The 18212-nt window shown below is 46.0% G+C and overlaps 4 protein-coding genes across 6 annotated transcripts in view; 2 read left to right on the forward strand and 2 right to left on the reverse strand.

Annotated features, from left to right (window-relative positions):
• Positions 1-6291: 6291 nt before the first annotated feature.
• LOC108120263 (isochorismatase domain-containing protein 1) lies at positions 6292-7237 on the reverse strand. Its single transcript, XM_017233814.3, has 3 exons — positions 7022-7237; positions 6754-6963; positions 6292-6626 (listed from the first exon to the last, which is right to left on the reverse strand). Exons 1-3 carry the CDS (start codon positions 7145-7147, stop codon positions 6345-6347), a joined length of 618 nt encoding a protein of 205 aa, XP_017089303.2. The 5' UTR covers positions 7148-7237; the 3' UTR covers positions 6292-6344.
• Positions 7238-7488: 251 nt separating this feature from the next.
• On the forward strand, positions 7489-11198 carry LOC108120320 (methylthioribose-1-phosphate isomerase). Of its 3 annotated transcripts, none has more exons than XM_017233938.3 (6): positions 7489-7796; positions 8991-9138; positions 9807-10042; positions 10115-10347; positions 10423-10586; positions 10649-11198. In XM_017233938.3, exons 2-6 carry the CDS (start codon positions 9007-9009, stop codon positions 10976-10978), a joined length of 1095 nt encoding a protein of 364 aa, XP_017089427.2. In that variant the 5' UTR covers positions 7489-7796; positions 8991-9006; the 3' UTR covers positions 10979-11198. The 3 variants fall into 3 exon arrangements, with proteins under 3 accessions (XP_017089427.2, XP_017089425.2, XP_017089426.2); XM_017233936.3 differs by having other exon boundaries at positions 7490-7796; positions 8985-9138; XM_017233937.3 differs by lacking the exon at positions 7489-7796 and adding an exon at positions 8782-8925 and having other exon boundaries at positions 8985-9138.
• A 70-nt stretch (positions 11199-11268) lies between these two features.
• On the forward strand, positions 11269-12646 carry Loxl1 (Lysyl oxidase-like 1). The gene is made up of 2 exons (XM_017233939.3): positions 11269-12142; positions 12197-12646. Exons 1-2 carry the CDS (start codon positions 11290-11292, stop codon positions 12433-12435), a joined length of 1092 nt encoding a protein of 363 aa, XP_017089428.2. The 5' UTR covers positions 11269-11289; the 3' UTR covers positions 12436-12646.
• Positions 12647-15249: 2603 nt separating this feature from the next.
• The window catches only part of Gprk2 (G protein-coupled receptor kinase 2), a 46927-nt gene continuing 43964 nt past the window's right edge, over positions 15250-18212 (reverse strand). Inside the window, exons 9-13 of the mRNA XM_017233877.3 lie at positions 17878-18126; positions 17641-17798; positions 17337-17546; positions 16981-17244; positions 15250-16921 (exon numbers count right to left, since the gene is read on the reverse strand). Of these exons, the coding sequence (XP_017089366.2) occupies positions 16829-16921; positions 16981-17244; positions 17337-17546; positions 17641-17798; positions 17878-18126 (974 nt within the window). The 3' untranslated portion in view covers positions 15250-16828. The remainder of the gene's footprint in view (positions 16922-16980; positions 17245-17336; positions 17547-17640; positions 17799-17877; positions 18127-18212) is intronic.

The following is an 18212-nucleotide window of genomic DNA, read 5'->3' on the forward strand; positions in this document are numbered from 1 at the left end:
TGATGCCTCTTTGGCTGACGGCTCTCACAGCCTTCCAGTCGCCGGAACAGGAGAATCTCTTCGGGAATACTTTATTTGTGAGTGACAAATTGCTACTGCGGAGTGAAACTTAATACGGCAGATCGGGGCCTCAACTCCCCAGTGTCCAATTGTCCAACTATCCGGCGGTCGCACTCCCATTCCCATTCCCACCCCCGCTACTAGGGGGCCAATGGAACTCCTCTTCATAGCTGCAATCTGGTGCTGCAATCTGACGCACGTTGCATGCATTAAGCTATAAATTGAAAATGTTTTATTTCTTCCCCGGTCCGAAACCCCCTCCCGGCAAGTACTTTTTGTTTTTGGTATTGGGCGGCTGCCCTGGCCGCGGGATTTGAAAATTGAATTGTTTGTTGTTGGCTCACGAAGGCCGGCGGCGACACGCCCACATTGCGTTACCCAGTCTCATTAGTGAATATCGTGTTCGGTTATTTGCCCAGCGATGAATGCGGTGAGATCCAGCGGTAGATTGCCTGCCAGCAGGAGCAGTGTCTTGGATTGCATCGCATAAAGTTCGCAGTCGCAGGCCAGTTGCATTCGCATCCTCATCCTCGGCTAGGAAAATTAATGTTCGCACATTAAGTTAAATGATTGCGAATATTAGGAAATATTGGCAAAGGCATCTACAGTGGCAGCATGCAAGGCACAGTACAGGATCTCAGCTTGGCTAGGATGGAGAAAGGGAGGGCCACGGGAATAATAAATTAGTCCTGGCCGTGGCGGCTGTTATGTCATTATGTCTCATTAGCACTTTGCCCGCATATTTTCGCCAGCAAATTAAAATAAAGAGCAACACCCGAGAGCCCAAGGAAATTGAGTGGAAAGTCGAGTGGAATTGGTGCAAGGAAAACCCGTTTTCCAGCGCAAAAACAAAAGGCAAAGCACTCCGCCGAGTAAAAAGCGCCAAATGAGTGCTTTTGGGTTTTCATCGGTATAACCTATTCGGTTCTTCTTCCAACAAGATCTCTGGCAATTGCATTTCGGTTGGAAATTTAATGAAAGCCTTTCTGGCCGAAGAAGAAGATCTCCCGCAACGCCTTCACTTTTGATTTTTCCACCAAATTGCGGCCTGCAAGCAGCTGTTGCATTGCAGTTTGCTGCAGTTTGTGGAAATCAGCATAAAACCTCCTACATTTCACTTTGAGATCGCCTCGCTCACTGTCAACACATTTCATTTGCCGGTCCGCTGGCAGGCAGCCCGTTCATTTGTTCAATCGCCCGGTCGGTCAGTCATCCTGTCAGTTACCCGGTCGTTCATTCACACAGACCCCGATCAGAGCGTGGGTCCCATTCAAATGAGCTCTGCGGCCTGGGGAATTTCACTTTTCATATGCCAAAAATCTCCGTCCACGACCCGATGAACTTTTTCCGGGGGCTAGCAAAAAATCGAAAGAGCGGTACAGCCTCGGGCAGTTGAAGTCCAAAGGAAAACTGATATGGGTCATGCCGCAGGTATAACATCATTCCATTATTTGAATGTCCAACATGGGCTACCGTTGCTGGGACTTTGTTGTGCATATAAGTCTGCACGGGAAGAAACTACATAGATCTTTAATAAAAAAGAGGTACAGAACTAATATGGTTCTAAGTGATCTAAGAAATCCAATTATTTATTTTATATTTTAAACACATTAAAGTCCATTTGTGATTGATTACTGATTTCTCTTTTTTTCTGTGTGGTTCTGATCCTGGACAAAGAAGCCCCTTGTTGGCCATTCCGTGGTCGTCGCGGGTTGTCAATGTTGGCTGTCAGTTTTGTGCTGCCGCCTGACAGGCCTACAAGCCGAAAAACTTGGCTAACTGGCCAGCCCCGGCATGTGCCCGGCATTCGGATTCGGATTCGAAATCAGAATCGCAGGTCTACCAAGATGATCTTGGGAACATCACCTACATCGCTCACCACAACGCGCCACTTACCGGAGTGTGCCAATTTCCAGCGGCCACACACTCCATTAATCAAAGCCGGCCGAATTGGACAATGGCCGAAAGCTAGCCGACATATTGGAGTTGTTCACAAATCATAACCGCAAAAGTTTTGCCAACGTACTGACACATTTTTGTTGGCCCGAGCCGAGGCCAGCGAGCATTTGGTAATTACGGATGGGAAGTGGCTATAAATTAACCTTAATTGAATGCATTTGACAGAGCAGCAGCAGCTGAGACTGAGTCTGAGGTGGCTTGTGGGAGACGGGCAATGAACTGGAGCAAAGTCTAATAAGGCCAATTAGAGCCAGGGCTTGCTCCCTTCCTAGCCATTATCATTAGCCCATTTCCCTGGCAGGGCACTTGTTGTCGTGGCTTCTGTGGCCATTGTTGCTGCCTTGTCAGCTAAAAAGTGAATCTGCCGGCCAAAACTTCACTTTCCATTACGAGTGCAACGGCAGTCGCAAATCCCAGAGCCACTGGCGGCTTCTTTTGTTGGCCAGGCACAAATTACTTCGATTTAATAACAACCATTGTGGTCCGGACTCCGGAGCCGGCGCTCGATCATTTCAATTGGTACTAGGTGTTTATAGGGAGTCGTGACAAAATGCTTTGACCGATCTGAAAAATTGGTACAGCTTGAACCTCTGAAAAGCCTCTGACATTTGAGTCAAGTGGATTATTGCAGGAGTTGCTCGAACTCGTTTGGGGCTGGGTCAGCGAAAGCAATCGAACTGAACCTCTGGGGGTCGAGCAATCGATCAGAGCAGGCTGGGTAATGAAAATGCACAGGCTCACAGAAAGCATCCTCTGTGTCATCCTCTGTCACTTTCTTTTTCAATCACAGGATGGAATTTCCAGGTGGAATTCCTGCCAGAAACATATGCTAATTTGGCTAGAAAGTAAATGCACATTGTGCATATCTAATTGTCCGCCCCCGCGACACGCTCCACCGAGGAAGATCCAAGCAAGTGAAATCTCCCAAATATGGCAACTGCAACTGCAACTGCTCAAGCTCCAAAGTCAAATGCGAGTCGAGTCACTTTGATTTGACCACAAAAACAGCAAAAACTGTATGGAGATTGCAAAAGAGACGGGGGCCGCAATAAAGCACGTAAATGTGTTGGACCTGGCCGCTATTGTTGGCCGATTGCCCATATAAATACTCGACTTGAATTTACAGCATAAATTTGTGCAAATCTTTTTCGGCGACTTTTATGTGCCACCGATGTGGCTGTGGCGGCCAAAAATCCAAAAAGCGAATTGCCCGCAATCGGGCCAGCATTTAAGCAAATTAGTAACATATATGAGGGTTCATTCTGGCCCGGCATATGCCTCCAAAGCGGGAATACAACTGGAGCATGCCGGGCCAGACACCGGACCTGTGGCCGGCCTTTCACTGCTTTTCCAGCTGTCGCCCCATTGTGGCCGCCGTCGCGGTATTGTTTGATAAACGCGAAGATAGCACTGGAATTGAGAGAAAACATTCGGAGACACGGTGTAAACAGCATTCATATCTCCGCCTGATCTAGTTTGAGCGATCGGACAGGCTGGAAACAAACAGTGGTGATCCTAATCGCCGACAGGAGCTCCGCCAGTGGCTCGGCCTGACCCATTGTCCCGGCTTGACCATTCAATTGGCGCAGCAGGTGGAGCCCCAAGCCCACAAATATCATTGAAATAAGTCGAATTCCAAGCCAACTCTAGAGCGAAATTAATTCTTAAAGATATAGAATCTATCTAGTTATCCCACTTTCCAAGTCATTGTTAAGGTTACCACCAGAGACTCCAATTGGTAAGGCCCACAAGCAATCAGACTGCTGAATAAATAAGGTCGGATTGTATAATAATCAGAGGGGCTTAAGTGTTATATCACGACTCCGTAGGAATCTAGAATTGTATACGCATTCGATGGGGTAACGCTCTTCCACACGCATTTCCAGATTCCCGGAGTCTTGTTAAGTAGCGAACGATTATCGCCGCTGCCTGGCCCGCAATCATAACCGGACCATAATTAATACGTGTGCCCTGGGCAACTGGCACCCAGAAACACCCCCCAGCCAGGGCGGCTCCAGAGAAATGTGAGACCGGCCCCTTCGAATGTGTATTTCATATGCTAATTAGATGTACTCGCGGCCACTTAACAGAGCACCGATACAGATCTCAGTCGGCTAATTGCTGGTCACTGGCCACATGCATTTTGTGGGTTAACAGGTGACGTGGATGGAAATATGAATGTGGAGTCGAGGTTGAAGACTCCGACTCGGAAGGCGGAAGACTCGAAACAGAATTTCCCTATGACCGCTAGTGCCAGGTGCCACGCCCCCACGCTGGAAAGCGGTATTTTGAAGAACAAACGAATAATTAGCATGAAGAAATGATTGCACTAATTGTGGCATGAGAAATCCAAACGGAGTTCTCCATGCCGCATTGCTATATAGCTATAGAGCTGCTTGCTGCAAAGTGTGGGAAATGCAAGCGATCTTTCATTAGTTGTCTCATTAATGGGGGAGCTGGGCCCCGGGCAAGATTTTGGCTAATTTGGGCAGGCGGCTCCATAAATTATGCAATCTGAGTGAACGAACTGCAGTCTGCATCCGAGAGCCAGCCATAAGGGAACGGTAGAGTCGGATTCGGATTCGGATTCGTAGTCAAAGTAGGATGGCTCTTTGAAGCGCCGCCTGGCATTCTCACATTTGTCAACACAGTTGGCAACAGAGTTGCAGGAATTTGAAACCGGACAAACCGTGTTTTAATACCGAATTCAAATAGGGTACTCCGCCTCGGAGGCTGCCTCCAAAATTAATGATTTTTGGCGGATTAACTTGTGATCGAATCCTCCGAACCCATTAGAGTGAGCCTAAGTTGGAAAGCCAGCATTATTTTGATAAATTTCTTAATTTTAGGGAATCGGTTTTCCTTAATTCGTGTTTGTTTATGGCTCGGCCAGGGAATAGAAACTTCGACTCGGCGGATTCAAGTGGATTTACGGGCTGTTCCCCGGTTTGATCTATGAACGTGTCCACAGTTGCCACTTGCCAGGCTGCCAGCACATAAATTCCCTCGGCAGCACCGCCAATCGTTCATCGATTCACCACAGCAGCAGCAGCACCCAGTCGGAGCAGCTGAGGATCGTGGCTGGAAGTGGAAATGGAAATGGAGCCATAGAGCATCGATCCCCGTGTTCATTTGCACATCGAGCTGGCAATTTCACAGATTTATCATCTTTACATTTTTTTTATCGTTCGGCAAAAAAAGAAAAACCGAATTTATTAATACACCAAGTGCGAAGTCGGCACTGAAAATAAAAAAACCAGTTTCAAGGCCAGAAATTTATGACTTTCCTGGGCTTAGAGCTTAAAATCAAGTGGGTCTTAGTCCAGTGGAGCTTGAAACTTGGAACTCGGAGCTGGGAGGGACTAGGATGGGGCTCATAAGTGTTTACGCACGTTGCCGTTAGCCCAATTCACTTTTAACGCAGATGCTTGGCACGCCCCCTGCTTAGGTTTGAGGCGGAATTAAATTCACACTGGCTTGGCGTACCTAATTGGATAGATCAGAGATCTGGCGAGGACCCGGATAAGTTGTTGACTTATCGCGTGCCGAGATGCCATCGCCATCAGTTGCACTCGCGACTTGCGAGTGGTTTAGTGGATGTTCCGAGCTGGAGATAGAGTCGGAGATGCGAACCGAAACCCGGGACAACCTAGGCTTAGGCAAATAAATTGCCAGCTGCCGGAGGCGCGGATCTCCTTGGCATGCAAATGGCGATCAAGATCGCGATGTTTGCGTGGCCTGTTATGAGTCAATCAGACGCCTGCCTACATTGTCACCATCACTTGGAGCGGATAGGATCGCAGGAGCACTCGTTCTGGCGGGACTCGATAGCTGCCTGCAGCGCCGATGGAAGATGGCTAGATGGGCGCTGGAGATTGTCGCGATTGCATCATAAAATTTAACTGCCCCGCCGGCCAATTCCAGGTCCAAGCCAAGTCAAAGTCATTGCATAAATTGGCAGCAACAGCAGCAGCAAAAGCAGCAGGAGCAAAAGCAGAAGCAGGAGCTGTTGCATCTATCGATGGGATATGGGTTGTGGTGGATGTGGCAATGGCAGCGGCATTTGATGGGGCTTATAAGGCGCCGCTTAGGCAAAAAAGGGGCAGCACCAAATGCCACTGCCGCCTCCCGGTCCAGCTGCGCCATTCAGCTGTCCACTTGGCCAAGATGTTTATGAGTTGACGAAGACAGGGAGCCTGGCCCTACCGGTGGGTCCTTCTTTCATAATTCCCCATATGAGCCGGCCAAAAACACACTCTGCATACTGCATACCACATCAGGATCATTTACTAGCCGAATATCAAAGATTAAAGAAGCCGCTAGGGTCATTTCTTTGGCGCCATCTTCGTGGGTCCCCACAGCTGCATATCGGCGGAAGCGTCCTTAACCAGGGGAGCAATCTGCTTAAAGGCCTTGTGATTCTTGTCTCCCAATAAATTGAAGATAATGCTCTCCGAGCTGGCGATGTTACAACCGATGTGACGCAATCGCTCCAGGGCCAAATCACGATCCTGATTAATCCGCGAGGCACAGCAGTCGGCCACCAACCAAACATCAATCTTTTCGTTCAGCAGATCAAATGCAGTTTGTTCGATGCACACATGGGTCTGGTATAGAAGAGAATCATTAATACGAAATAAAAAAGCCCTACAAGATTTAATTTAGGACTGCCATAGCCCACTCCAACAACTTCAATAAAACCAATATTAATTATACACTCTTGAAATTACGCACCTCCATGCCGAACAGCACTGCCGTCTTCGGCTTCCCACCGTAGATATCGGCCATGCTTTTGCGGACCGGGTCCACCAGCATGGAGAAGCGGGTCTTGGCCACTTTGAGGCAGGCATGTTCGATGTCCAGCTCGCAGACGGTCTTGCCCAGCCTTTCGGGATACTGCTCGGTGACCAGTAATGGCACCTGGAAAACCTTGCCCGCTGCCAGCTGGAATGCGAATTAGCATTAGAACACGCCCATTATCCTGTCACTTTTGCCGTCTTACCAGCTTAGCGGTGTTTTTTATCAGAGAATCTATCAGCGGAATTGCGGGTCTAAACTTTTCCTGGATGTCGCACAGCAGGAAGACCGTTTTGTCTGGCACTAAGCGGTAAAGTGACGCTTTTCCCATGATGGATACCAATTTTTGTTTATTTTTGTCCAAAAAATAAATCTGACGGGCTACTGAGTTTGAATCTTGCGCCCACTGGAGCGAGAGCCATCTGGCGGCTGGTGGAGAAACTGTACTTTAGTGTTGCAAAATGTAAGGAAGTACTAGCTCGACAAAATTTGAACTTTTTTTTAAGAGGCAGAAGTGTTTAAAATAACCATTTATCCATGTAATAATTTAAATTAGTTAGTTAAAATTCTAAAAAACATGTTTTTCAAAATCCTGACTGATTTAAGAACATTAAACTAGCTATAAAATGGCTAAAAATCACCACAAAAAGGGCCAGACCGCCAGCTGCTGAGTGTTTTGCTTCCCATGCCAGTGGGACATTTTGCTGTGGACATTTTCGAGTAAATAAAACGCCGGAAGGGAATTTTAGTGGCGATTTGCGCATTTCTAGAGATCTATTAATAAAACCGGACTATCTTGTCAAAATACGAACCAATTAATGATATCAGACACGTGTTACGTTGTTTCTGCCCTCGCCACAGCCGGCTAAGAGAGACGGAAGCACGTTGAAAGAGGTAGCCCCACTCTCCAGTCTTCGAAGCCAAAGTCAAGGAGTTTACTAAGTCTACAACCAAATCACTGCCTAAATTATTAATAACAGGTAAGAGATGCCTTCAACACACCTATTTTTACGTAAATTCTTGCAGATCCGATTGTTTCATAACCAGCTCTCACCTGGCGCCAGCCGATGCTACAGTGTGGGTGGGTGAGGTTATTTTACAGCAACCACCAGTTGCTGCACCAGCAAGGGAAAACAAAAACAAAAGCCCACGAAGAGCTGTGGAGATACCGCCCCTCGTTTCAATAAATTTGCCATGTTCTTGGCACAGGACCAATGCAAAAGTTCCTGTCATGCCGTGGGCCCAACTAATTGCAGCCGCATAAATTAACCAGCACTCAAAATTGCCTAATAATAATGTGCGGTGACAGATAAGCTAGGCGATTAATTACTGGGGTCCGCTAGCTAGCCCCTCCACAGCCCCACAGACCTACAGATGTCAACAAGAAAATTCAACGTCAGCAGCCGAAGCCTTTATCAATAGGCAAGAGCAGAGCAGTCAGTCGACTGAGGCAGAAACAGAGCAGCACCGGCCAGTGTGTCAGATTGAATTAATCGCCAATGTCTAGTCGATTCCACGGCAAATGCCTCTTTACCGGCCTCCTCACCTCCGAGGGATTGTACACTGCTAGAAATCCTATCCATTTACAAAAAGCCCTTCTCTTACTTTGTAAGACCCAATTATTATCTGACAATTATCACCGAAATGGTCATAAAAAGTATGATAAGATAAGTTAATTCAAGAAAAAGATTATAGCCTAGTTTGGATAAAATATCAAATCGTACAAATAGGTTTAGTTTCAAATAATCATGAAATGTTTAGCCAGTTAATCCGATGATTGTTTTTGACCAAGTGACCAAGTCACTTGGTAAACAAAAAATGTGCCAAAATAATTGGATTAATTTTTCATGTGTAACGCCGGCGTGCTGCTCTCACCACTTTCGCTCTCACAATCGCCCCAAAACCCGAAATCGTTAAAACTCTTTCGACGCCCCAAGCCCACGGCCAGAGCAGCGTGCGCCACGTTCAGTTTCTCAGTGATCCGTTCGCCTGGCGGACGTAGCCAAGAAGCGTTGAGAGCTTTGAAACCTGCGGTGGTGCGGTTGCGTTCGATTAATAACTGATAAATTGCCAGCGATTCGCTGGCCGTGCTCCATTGGCAGCCAAGAAGTGTGGAAACAGCCTCGTCCGATTCCGGCCACTAATAATTCTTGCTCTATTCTTGCCAGTTACAGTACAAACCGTAGAGAGATGAGTCTGCAATCGATCAAATACTCGCGGGGAAGCCTGGACATCCTCGACCAGCTGCTGCTGCCCGTCCAGTCCAAGTATGTGGCCGTCCGCGGCGTGGAGGACGGCTGGAAGGTCATTAACAAAATGCAGGTGAGTCCCAAAGGATAAACGACCCTGGGCCGAATCTGCCGCCCAAATGCCCACTAATGACAAATATTCGTGGCATCCATTAAAATTCTTATTGGTACATTTCTTAATCTGAGCAATGATCACTCGACGTTTGTCGTTTGTCGGTTGTCGCTTGTCGTCTGTCTCTTGTGCGACTATAAATAACGTAATTGAAATTAAAAATTTTTTAAAAACGCTTGCCAAAAATAAAACTACTCCTTGCACGTCACTTGGCGAATGGCTCTTGGTGGGCTAATGCCCCCGGACACTTCATTCAGCCTCATTTGGACCGTTTAGGTTGGGAACACGTGCCTTATCACGCGGAACTCCCGACATTATGAAATGTAAAATGTTTACCGCGTCTTTCTTTTTTTTGCTCCGTCATCTGATAAACCCACCAAGGTCACAAGATCTCTTATCATCCCGGCCTTGTCTAAATACTTGCCAAAAGCTTCCTCGGGTTGTTGTTAACAACTAGTCCTGAACTAAACCAAGTCCCCTAGTACCAAGTCCACCCTGACTAGAATCGGCAATGCTTAGTTAGCGATTTAGTTCGACGTAATTGTACTATTTATAATCCGAACAATTAAAAACTTGTAGAAAACACCTCATCATGCCATTGGCATCCACTATGTCTTTCACTTTTTAAGGTAAGAGGTGCCCCCGCCATCGCCATCGTGGGATGCCTTTCCCTGGCCGTGGAAATCTACCCCGAGGAGTTCGAGAACAAGAAGAGGCTGCGCCAGGAGGTGGAGGGAAAGCTTAACTACTTGGTTTCCGCTCGACCCACGGCGGTCAACATGAAAATCGCCGCGGATGAGCTGTTAGCCCTGGCCAACGACCTCACCAAGGACGAGACCATCGACGTAGCCGCCATGAAGGACAGGTAACTTCCAACGTCGCTAAGCAAGCAACCCAAGCCCAAGGCGACGCCAACGTTTACCATGTTACTTTAAAGATTCCTGAATGCCACCGAGGCGATGCTCGAGAAAGACATTGCCGATAACCGAGCCATCGGAGCACATGGCGCCAAGGCGATTCTGAAGCGTGTGGCGGAGACGGCCGGCGCTCCAACTGGTACGACGGGACCAGTGCGGGTACTCACCCACTGCAACACGGGCTCCCTAGCCACCGCCGGATATGGAACGGCTCTAGGAGTAGTGCGTCAGCTGGCCGAACTGGGAAAACTGGGTAAGCGTTAATAATTTCAGCCTGATATTGGAGGTTCCTTGAATATCATTTAAATTATTGACTAATGTATTCCAGAGCACGTGTACTGCACAGAAACCCGTCCGTACAATCAGGGAGCTCGACTCACAGCCTATGAACTGGTGCACGAGAAATTCCCAGCCACCTTGGTCCTGGACAGCATGGTGGCGGCTCTTCTGCGGGCCAAGAATGTGGCTGGAGTGGTGGTCGGAGCTGATCGGGTAAATATAGAAGCATAATGAACATGATGAAGCCTGGACTTACTTTATAACCTTTCCTTCAGGTGGCTGCCAATGGCGACACGGCCAACAAAATAGGCACCTACCAAATCGCGGTTGTGGCCAAGCACCACGGTGTGCCCTTCTATGTGGCCGCCCCACTAACCTCCATTGATCTGGCCATACCGGGCGGCGACCACATCATTATTGAGGAGCGACCGGACCGGGAGATGACGCACGTGGGAGAGCACCGCATCGCTGCGCCAGGCATAAACTGCTGGAACCCCGCCTTCGATGTGACACCCGCTAGTCTGATCACCGGCATCATTACAGAGCGAGGCGTGTTCAAGCCGGAAGAACTGAAAGAGGCGATCACCAAGCTGCTCGAGTCATAACAGGCGAACAGAATTTGTTTTGTTTACAAATGCACTCCATACCCCCTAAAAACAGAAACCGCAAAAAACAAGAGCACACTCATGCGCTCGGAATAGGCATTTTGCCAGCCGAGTTTTGTATACAAACGTGTTCTCGTTGGTAGTGCCGCCTGCTTAGCAGATGTGGGTCTACCGATGGGAAAATAGAACGCACAATATACCTCCTACATATGTAGCCCCATTTTCCAGTTGTTCCCCCAGGGGCATTGTTTCCTCCGCTTTAAAGCGGCTTGGGTTTTCAGCATAGCCAGTCAGAAGTTACCAGGCGCGCCATGGAACCACAACCGATGCTCATCCTCCTCTTCCTTGTGCTCGGGTTCGGCCAGTGTTTGTGCAATAGAGGTCTAAATGTGGAAAACAACTACCGGAACATGAAGGTGCGCCTGGCAACCGATCGCCCCAGTCGCGGAGCGGTCCAAGTGCTGCGGGAAGGGCGCGTAGAGGTAAGCTTTGATTTTGGCGCGACATGGGGAACTATCTGCAGCACTACTTGGAGCATGCGGGAGGGTAACGTAGTGTGCCGCCAGCTGGGATTGGGGTATGCCTCCAAGGCCATTCAAAGCACGGAGCACGGGAACAGCAAGAAGCATCCTTGGGGAATGGTAGGAACTCTTTGTCGTGGCAACGAGCGCCGTCTGGCGGACTGCACGCGGGAGTCCCACTATCCTAACCTTTGCAACGCACGGAATCCGAACGTTACGGTTGTGTCCTGTGTGAGCTATTCGGCTGATCTTGAAATTGGACTCCGGGACATAGAAAGGAGCGCTCGACTGGAGGCGGTGCCTATGTCGCGGCTCACCTGCGCCATGGAGGAGCACTGTGTGTCTGCCGACGCGTATGAGATCCGAAGGACTCAGCCCAACGCCGAGAGGAAACTGCTACGTTTCTCTGTCAAGGCCAGCAATGTGGGCACGGCTGACGTGAGCCCGTATGCCAACTACAAGGATTGGGTGTGGCACCAGTGCCACAGACACTATCACAGCATGAACGTGTTCGCCACCTTTGATGTATACGACCTGAAGTACAAGAAGGTGGCCCAGGGGCACAAAGCTTCCTTCTGCCTGATGGATTCCGAGTGTCGGCCCGGCATCCGCAGCAAGTACACCTGCGGGAACACAACCCAGGGTAAGTTCAAAACAATGCTCTCAGGTTCTTAATTAAAATCCTTCTTTTCAACAGGTATTTCGGTCGGTTGCGCTGATGTATACACCGATGTCCTGGACTGCCAATGGGTGGACGTAACCACAGTGCCCGTCAACCGGCGCTACATTCTACGTGTGGCTCTCAACCCGGAATACAAACTCGGAGAGATCTCTTTTGAGAATAATGGAGCCGAATGTTTGCTCGATTACACGGGCGTCCACAAAACCACCAGGATTTATAACTGCAGAAGGTCTCCTTTGTGGTTTAAGATATGATTTTTAAAATAAGATTTTTAATATCAATTTTAAGGTTTTGAAATTTTCTGATATTTCCGTGGTGAATGTTAGTCAACGTTGCATACTTTTGGACGAAAAATGTATCTTGTTTAATGTAAGAATTTAAGTAATACCAGAAAAGAAAGATAACTTCGGGCGGAGCCGAAGTGATATACCCCGGCGGTTATAATCAGATATTTATCGCATATGGTACGCCGATCCTTATATAAATGTAAAATATAAACCAAGTTATTAGAATAAAAAACTTAAAAATATGTCCCAAGCTTCAAAAATACGTAAGTTGGCATTTTTACCAAATATATGGCTGCATCCCACAGTAATGGCTGTATATTCCCCAATTCTCAAGCGGAGTATCTTAAACGAATTCTGGATCGATCCTCCACCAATCTGCATCAAAATCCTGAGACCAAATATTTTTTAGATTTTTTTTCCATTTTTCCTGATGGATCCCTTGAAATCCCTTGAAAATGGGATTTTTTCCTATAGGGTCCACGGTGATGGCTATATCTTCCCCAATTCTTATCCGATTCTGCAGCGGAGTACCTTAAACGATTTCTGGATTTTGCATCAAAATCCTGAGACAAAATATTTTTTAGATTTTTTGTCCATTTTTCCTGATGGATCCCTTGAAAATGGGATTTTTCCTATAGGGTCCACGGTGATGGCTATATCTTCCCCAATTCTTATCCGATTCTCAAGCGGAGTACCTTAAACGATTTCTGGATCGATTCTCCACCATTCTGCATCAAAATCCTGAGACAAAATATTTTTTAGATTTTTTGTCCATTTTTCGTGAGGGGATCCCATGAAAATGGAGTTTTCCCCTGTGGGGTCCACAGTAATGCCTATATCTTCCCCAATTCTTATCCGATTCTCCAGCGGAGTACCTTAAACGATTTCTGGATTGATTCTCCACCATTCTGCATCAAAATTCTGAGACAAAATATTTTTTAGATTTTTTGTCCATTTTTCGTGAGGGGATCCCATGAAAATGGAGTTTTCCCCTGTGGGGTCCACGGTGATGGCTATATCTTCCCCAATTCTTATCCGATTCTCAAGCGGAGCACCTTAAACGATTTCTGGATTGATTCTCCACCATTCTGCATCAAAATTCTTAGACAAAATATTTTTGAGATTTTTTGTGCATTTTTCCTGATGGATCCCTTGAAAATGAGATTTTTCCCTATAGGGTCCACGGTGATGGCTATATCTTCCCCAATTCTTATCCGATTCTCCAGCGGAGTACCTTAAACGATTTCTGAATTGATTCTCCACCATTCTGCATCAAAATTCTGAGACAAAATATATTTGAGATTTTTTGTCCATTTTTCCTGATGGATCCCTTGAAAATGAGATTTTTCCCTATAGGGTCCACGGTGATGGCTATATCTTCCCCAATTCTTATCCGATTCTCCAGCGGAGTACCTTAAACGATTTCTGGATTGATTCTCCACCATTCTGCATCAAAATTCTGAGACAAAATATATTTGAGATTTTTTGTCCATTTTTCCTGATGGATCCCTTGAAAATGGGATTTTTCCCTATAGGGTCCACGGTGATGGCTATATCTTCCCCAATTCTTATCCGATTCTCCAGCGGAGTACCTTAAACGATTTCTGGATTGATTCTCCACCATTCTGCATCAAAATTCTGAGACAAAATATTTTTGAGATTTTCTGTCCATTTTTCCTGATGGATCCCTTGAAATCCCTTGAAAATGGGGTTTTTCCCTATAGGGTCCACGGTGATGGCTATATCTTCCCCAATTCTTATCCGATTCTCCAGCGGAGTACCTTAAACGATTTCTGGATTGATTCTCCACCATTCTGCATCAAAATTCTGAGACAAAATATATTTGAGATTTTTTGTCCATTTTTCCTGATGGATCCCTTGAAAATGGGATTTTTCCTATAGGGTCCACGGTGATGGCTATATCTTCCCCAATTCTTATCCGATTCTCAAGCGGAGTACCTTAAACGATTTCTGGATCGATTCTCCACCATTCTGCATCAAAATCCCGAGACAAAATATTTTTTAGATTTTTTGTCCATTTTTCGTGAGGGGATCCCATGAAAATGGAGTTTTCCCCTGTGGGGTCCACAGTAATGCCTATATCTTCCCCAATTCTTATCCGATTCTCAAGCGGAGTACCGTAAACTATTTCTGGATTGATTCTCCACCATTCTGCATCAAAACTCTGAGACAAAATATTTTTGAGATTTTTTGTCCATTTTTCCTGATGGATCCCTTGAAATCCCTTGAAAATGGGGTTTTTCCCTATAGGGTCCACGGTGATGGCTATATCTTCCCCAATTCTTATCTAATTCTCCAGCGGAGTATCTTGAACGATTTGTGGATTAATTCTCCACCATTCTGCATCAAAATCATGAGAAAAAACATTTTTTAGATTTTTTGTCCATTTTTCGTAAGGGGATCCCTTGAAAATGGGATTTCGTGAGGGGATCCCTTAAAAATGGTGTTTTCCCCTATAGGGTCCACGGTGATGGCTATATCTCCCCCAATTCTCATCCGATTCTCAAAATCCTGAGACAAAATATTTGTAAGATTTTTTGCTCATTTTTCGTGATTGGAACCCACCCTGAAAATGGGGTTTCCCCTATAGTAAAGGTGGTATGTCATACCACAAGAAGAGCCATCTAACGAATTATTTCTTCAAAATAGGCGTGTATACCCTCTCCTAAAACTTAAGTATTGTTTTTAAAAATGTCTTTTTTAATAAAATATCGCAGTTTAGTTAAATATTTCCTTATAAACCATTAAAACACAATAGCATTTAGTTAAATACGTTTATTGTTTTTGAATGTTCTTCTCTTTGCTTTGTATTTTGTATCATTTCGCTTACAGAATATATTTATTTATTTAAGTATGTTTATCTGGTATTTACGATGCTCTATAAATATGCATTTAATTGCTAAAGATAAATATTTCGGCGCTTGCTCAGTTTGGTTTCACTTTATTGTAGTTGTAGTGCTAAATTGGATTGGGGGCTAATGGCGTGTTTTTCATTTTTTTCAGTTTTCGGATTAGCGGCTTTCTTGTGCTGGTAGTAGTTCAATTGCCTTAAAATTTGCTAGTTGTGCCTAAAATGAAATGAATGGAACCTAAAAATTGCACTCGGCATCTCTAAAACTGCCAATAATTTCAATTTCAATATTAATTATTCATTTTCAATATTAACATAATAAATTCTCCAATTGTTTTGCTCTCCTTTCGGTTTCTCATTTTTTGTTGCTAATTACAAAAGGCCTACGCTACGTTTACACAAAACTTAGACACTAGGTGACATCGATATCTCAATGAATTAGCATTAGTAACCATAACTTGTTGTTAATTTTATTGCATGACGAAACAAATATCAGTGACAAGGCCTCCCATCGGAGCCTATAGGCCAACTTAAACTTAGGCAACAGAAAAGGGTCAAAGAACGATACGAAAAGCGTAGCAAAAGTGTGCGGCAATAAAAATTAAAAGTCGTATAAATAATTATATTTTGTTTAATGTACAATCCACATACGTATGCGTAAACAACTACATATCTTATGTACTTGCTTAGGTAGTAGCTTGTATCATGTGTTAAGTATTTGTTTAAAATGCATTCAAGTTTTCGAGTATTCATGTCATTTTCTTAACTTCCTTACAAACGCTAGCTAGAACATCTCCTCCAACGCTGTCGTCCACCGTTGAGCACAAACTACTTTACAAAATTACATATTACTCTGTCTGCCTTGTGCTTAGATAGTGCTTCTTCGGTTATCCTGCTTATGCTGATGATGGTTTTATAGGTGATCGATTTTTTTTCAACATTTAAATAGCCTTGTTTATAAGTAACATTGTTTGCGGGTGCTGTGACAGACTGGCGGCCAATTCGAGGTGCAGCTTTCTTAAACGTTGGTTCCTTAGTTTGGCGTATATGCCCTAGAAGCGGCATTAGCTCTCGAAGTGGTAGGGTGAGCGGGCTTTATGCAACCACAATTTCAATTAAGTAACGCTCTAATGTGTGCTTCACTGTAAGTGTGGAGAGTCTGAGTCTGGTGTGGTGTGGAAACATTTATAAATTTATGCATGTATTTATGTAGTCATTGAAATGAGCTCGCAATTTCCTTAGAAAACTTTATGTAAAAGTACAATTTGAAAAATGGTTTTGCGCGTCAACTGAGTAAGAAACCGCTATCGGTTCTGGGTTTGTAATTGCGTTTTGGTCATGTTGTCCATGACCTAAGTTGTGCTATGATGTTCATTTGCTTCATTTGTTGAATACCCCGGCGTCTGGGGTAACTGTGCGCAAATTGTGCTATGTGTTGACGTCCTCATCTGGCGTCCGTTTAGAGGACTCTTCCACTGATCTATGCTATCAGCTCTCCACAGTCGTGGAGGACACGCTGTGACTAGTAGTTAACAGATGTTCGGGAATGGGTATGGGCTGCGTGCGAGCTGGTTGCTTCTTCTACAATATTAAATCAATATTAGTATTTGATAAAGAAACTTGTAAGTATTAATACTCACCTTCCGACGGAAGGGGAAACAGCCCGCCTTGTCCGGTTCGGGTATTGCGTTGATCTGCAAGTCTGGCGTGGGACACTCCTCCGGACCAAAGACGTTCAGCTCCCGAAAACATTCGGTTTCCATCATTTCATTCTGCCAGGATATCGACACAGAGCCCGTATTGAATTTCGTGTAGAAATTGGTGTCGGACTCATCGATATTGACGCCCTTCACCGTCGAGAACTGTTCAATATCGAGCACATCTTTGGCATAAACGGCGTGCGGCTGATGGGGGATTGGAAAGTGATTTAAGTTAGCGTTTCGAAATGGAATTTTCAATACCATGCACATCGGCGTATGCAAATGAATCAACTCACGTCTGGCACAAAGGGCGGATCCAGCATACCAGCCTCCAGGCGGCGCCAGTTCAGCTGGGTGGAGTGGAAAAACGGGTGGGCCATCACATCCTGCGCACCCATGCGCCCGTTCCGGCAGCCCAGGCGCTGCTTTATCGATTTAGCTAACAGCTGTTGGCACATAGATTTGGCTTCATCACTAAACTTGCTCGAATACTTTTCGGGATCCTCCTGCAAAGCCACAAACGAAAAAAGGTCATTATAATGCATATTTATGCAGTGAGGAGCCAAGTCTTATTGAATTGTAAGTAAACTCAGTGCATACCTTAACACGTCTGTCCACCTCCTCGCGCTTGACCTTCTCCTTCCGCATTCGGAACGGCGCTTGGCCCTCGATCATCTCGTACAGCAGGCAGCCGTAGCTGAACCAGTCCGGCGAAAAGGCATACTTCTCGTTGTTGATGACCTCGGGAGCCATGTAACCTAGTTAACGGAATCAAGGCATAATAGGGCTCAGTCAGACTGCTCAACGACATCAAATTCAATCAATTTAGAGACTCACCCACTGTGCCCACCCGGCCGTGCACCATCTCGCCCTCGGGTATCTCCACGGCCAGTCCTAGGTCGGAGATTCGAACATGGCCATGGTCGTCCAACAGGATGTTCTCCGGCTTGCAGTCCCTATAGACGATGCCCTGCTTGTGCAGGTGCTGCAGCCCGCAGCCCACCTCGGCCGCGTAGAAGCGGGCACGTTCCAGCTCGAATCCCGGTTCACCGCCCATATTGTAAATGTGGAATTTCAAATCGCCGCCTGAAAATGGAATGCACATGTGATTGTCTTTTCCGAACAATGACAGCCCCGCTGGATGCCTGACTGACTGCCTGGCATTGGCTTTG

This window comes from Drosophila bipectinata, chromosome 3R (assembly GCF_030179905.1).
Source record: "Drosophila bipectinata strain 14024-0381.07 chromosome 3R, DbipHiC1v2, whole genome shotgun sequence".
In the NCBI taxonomy this organism is placed as follows: domain Eukaryota; kingdom Metazoa; phylum Arthropoda; class Insecta; order Diptera; family Drosophilidae; genus Drosophila; species Drosophila bipectinata.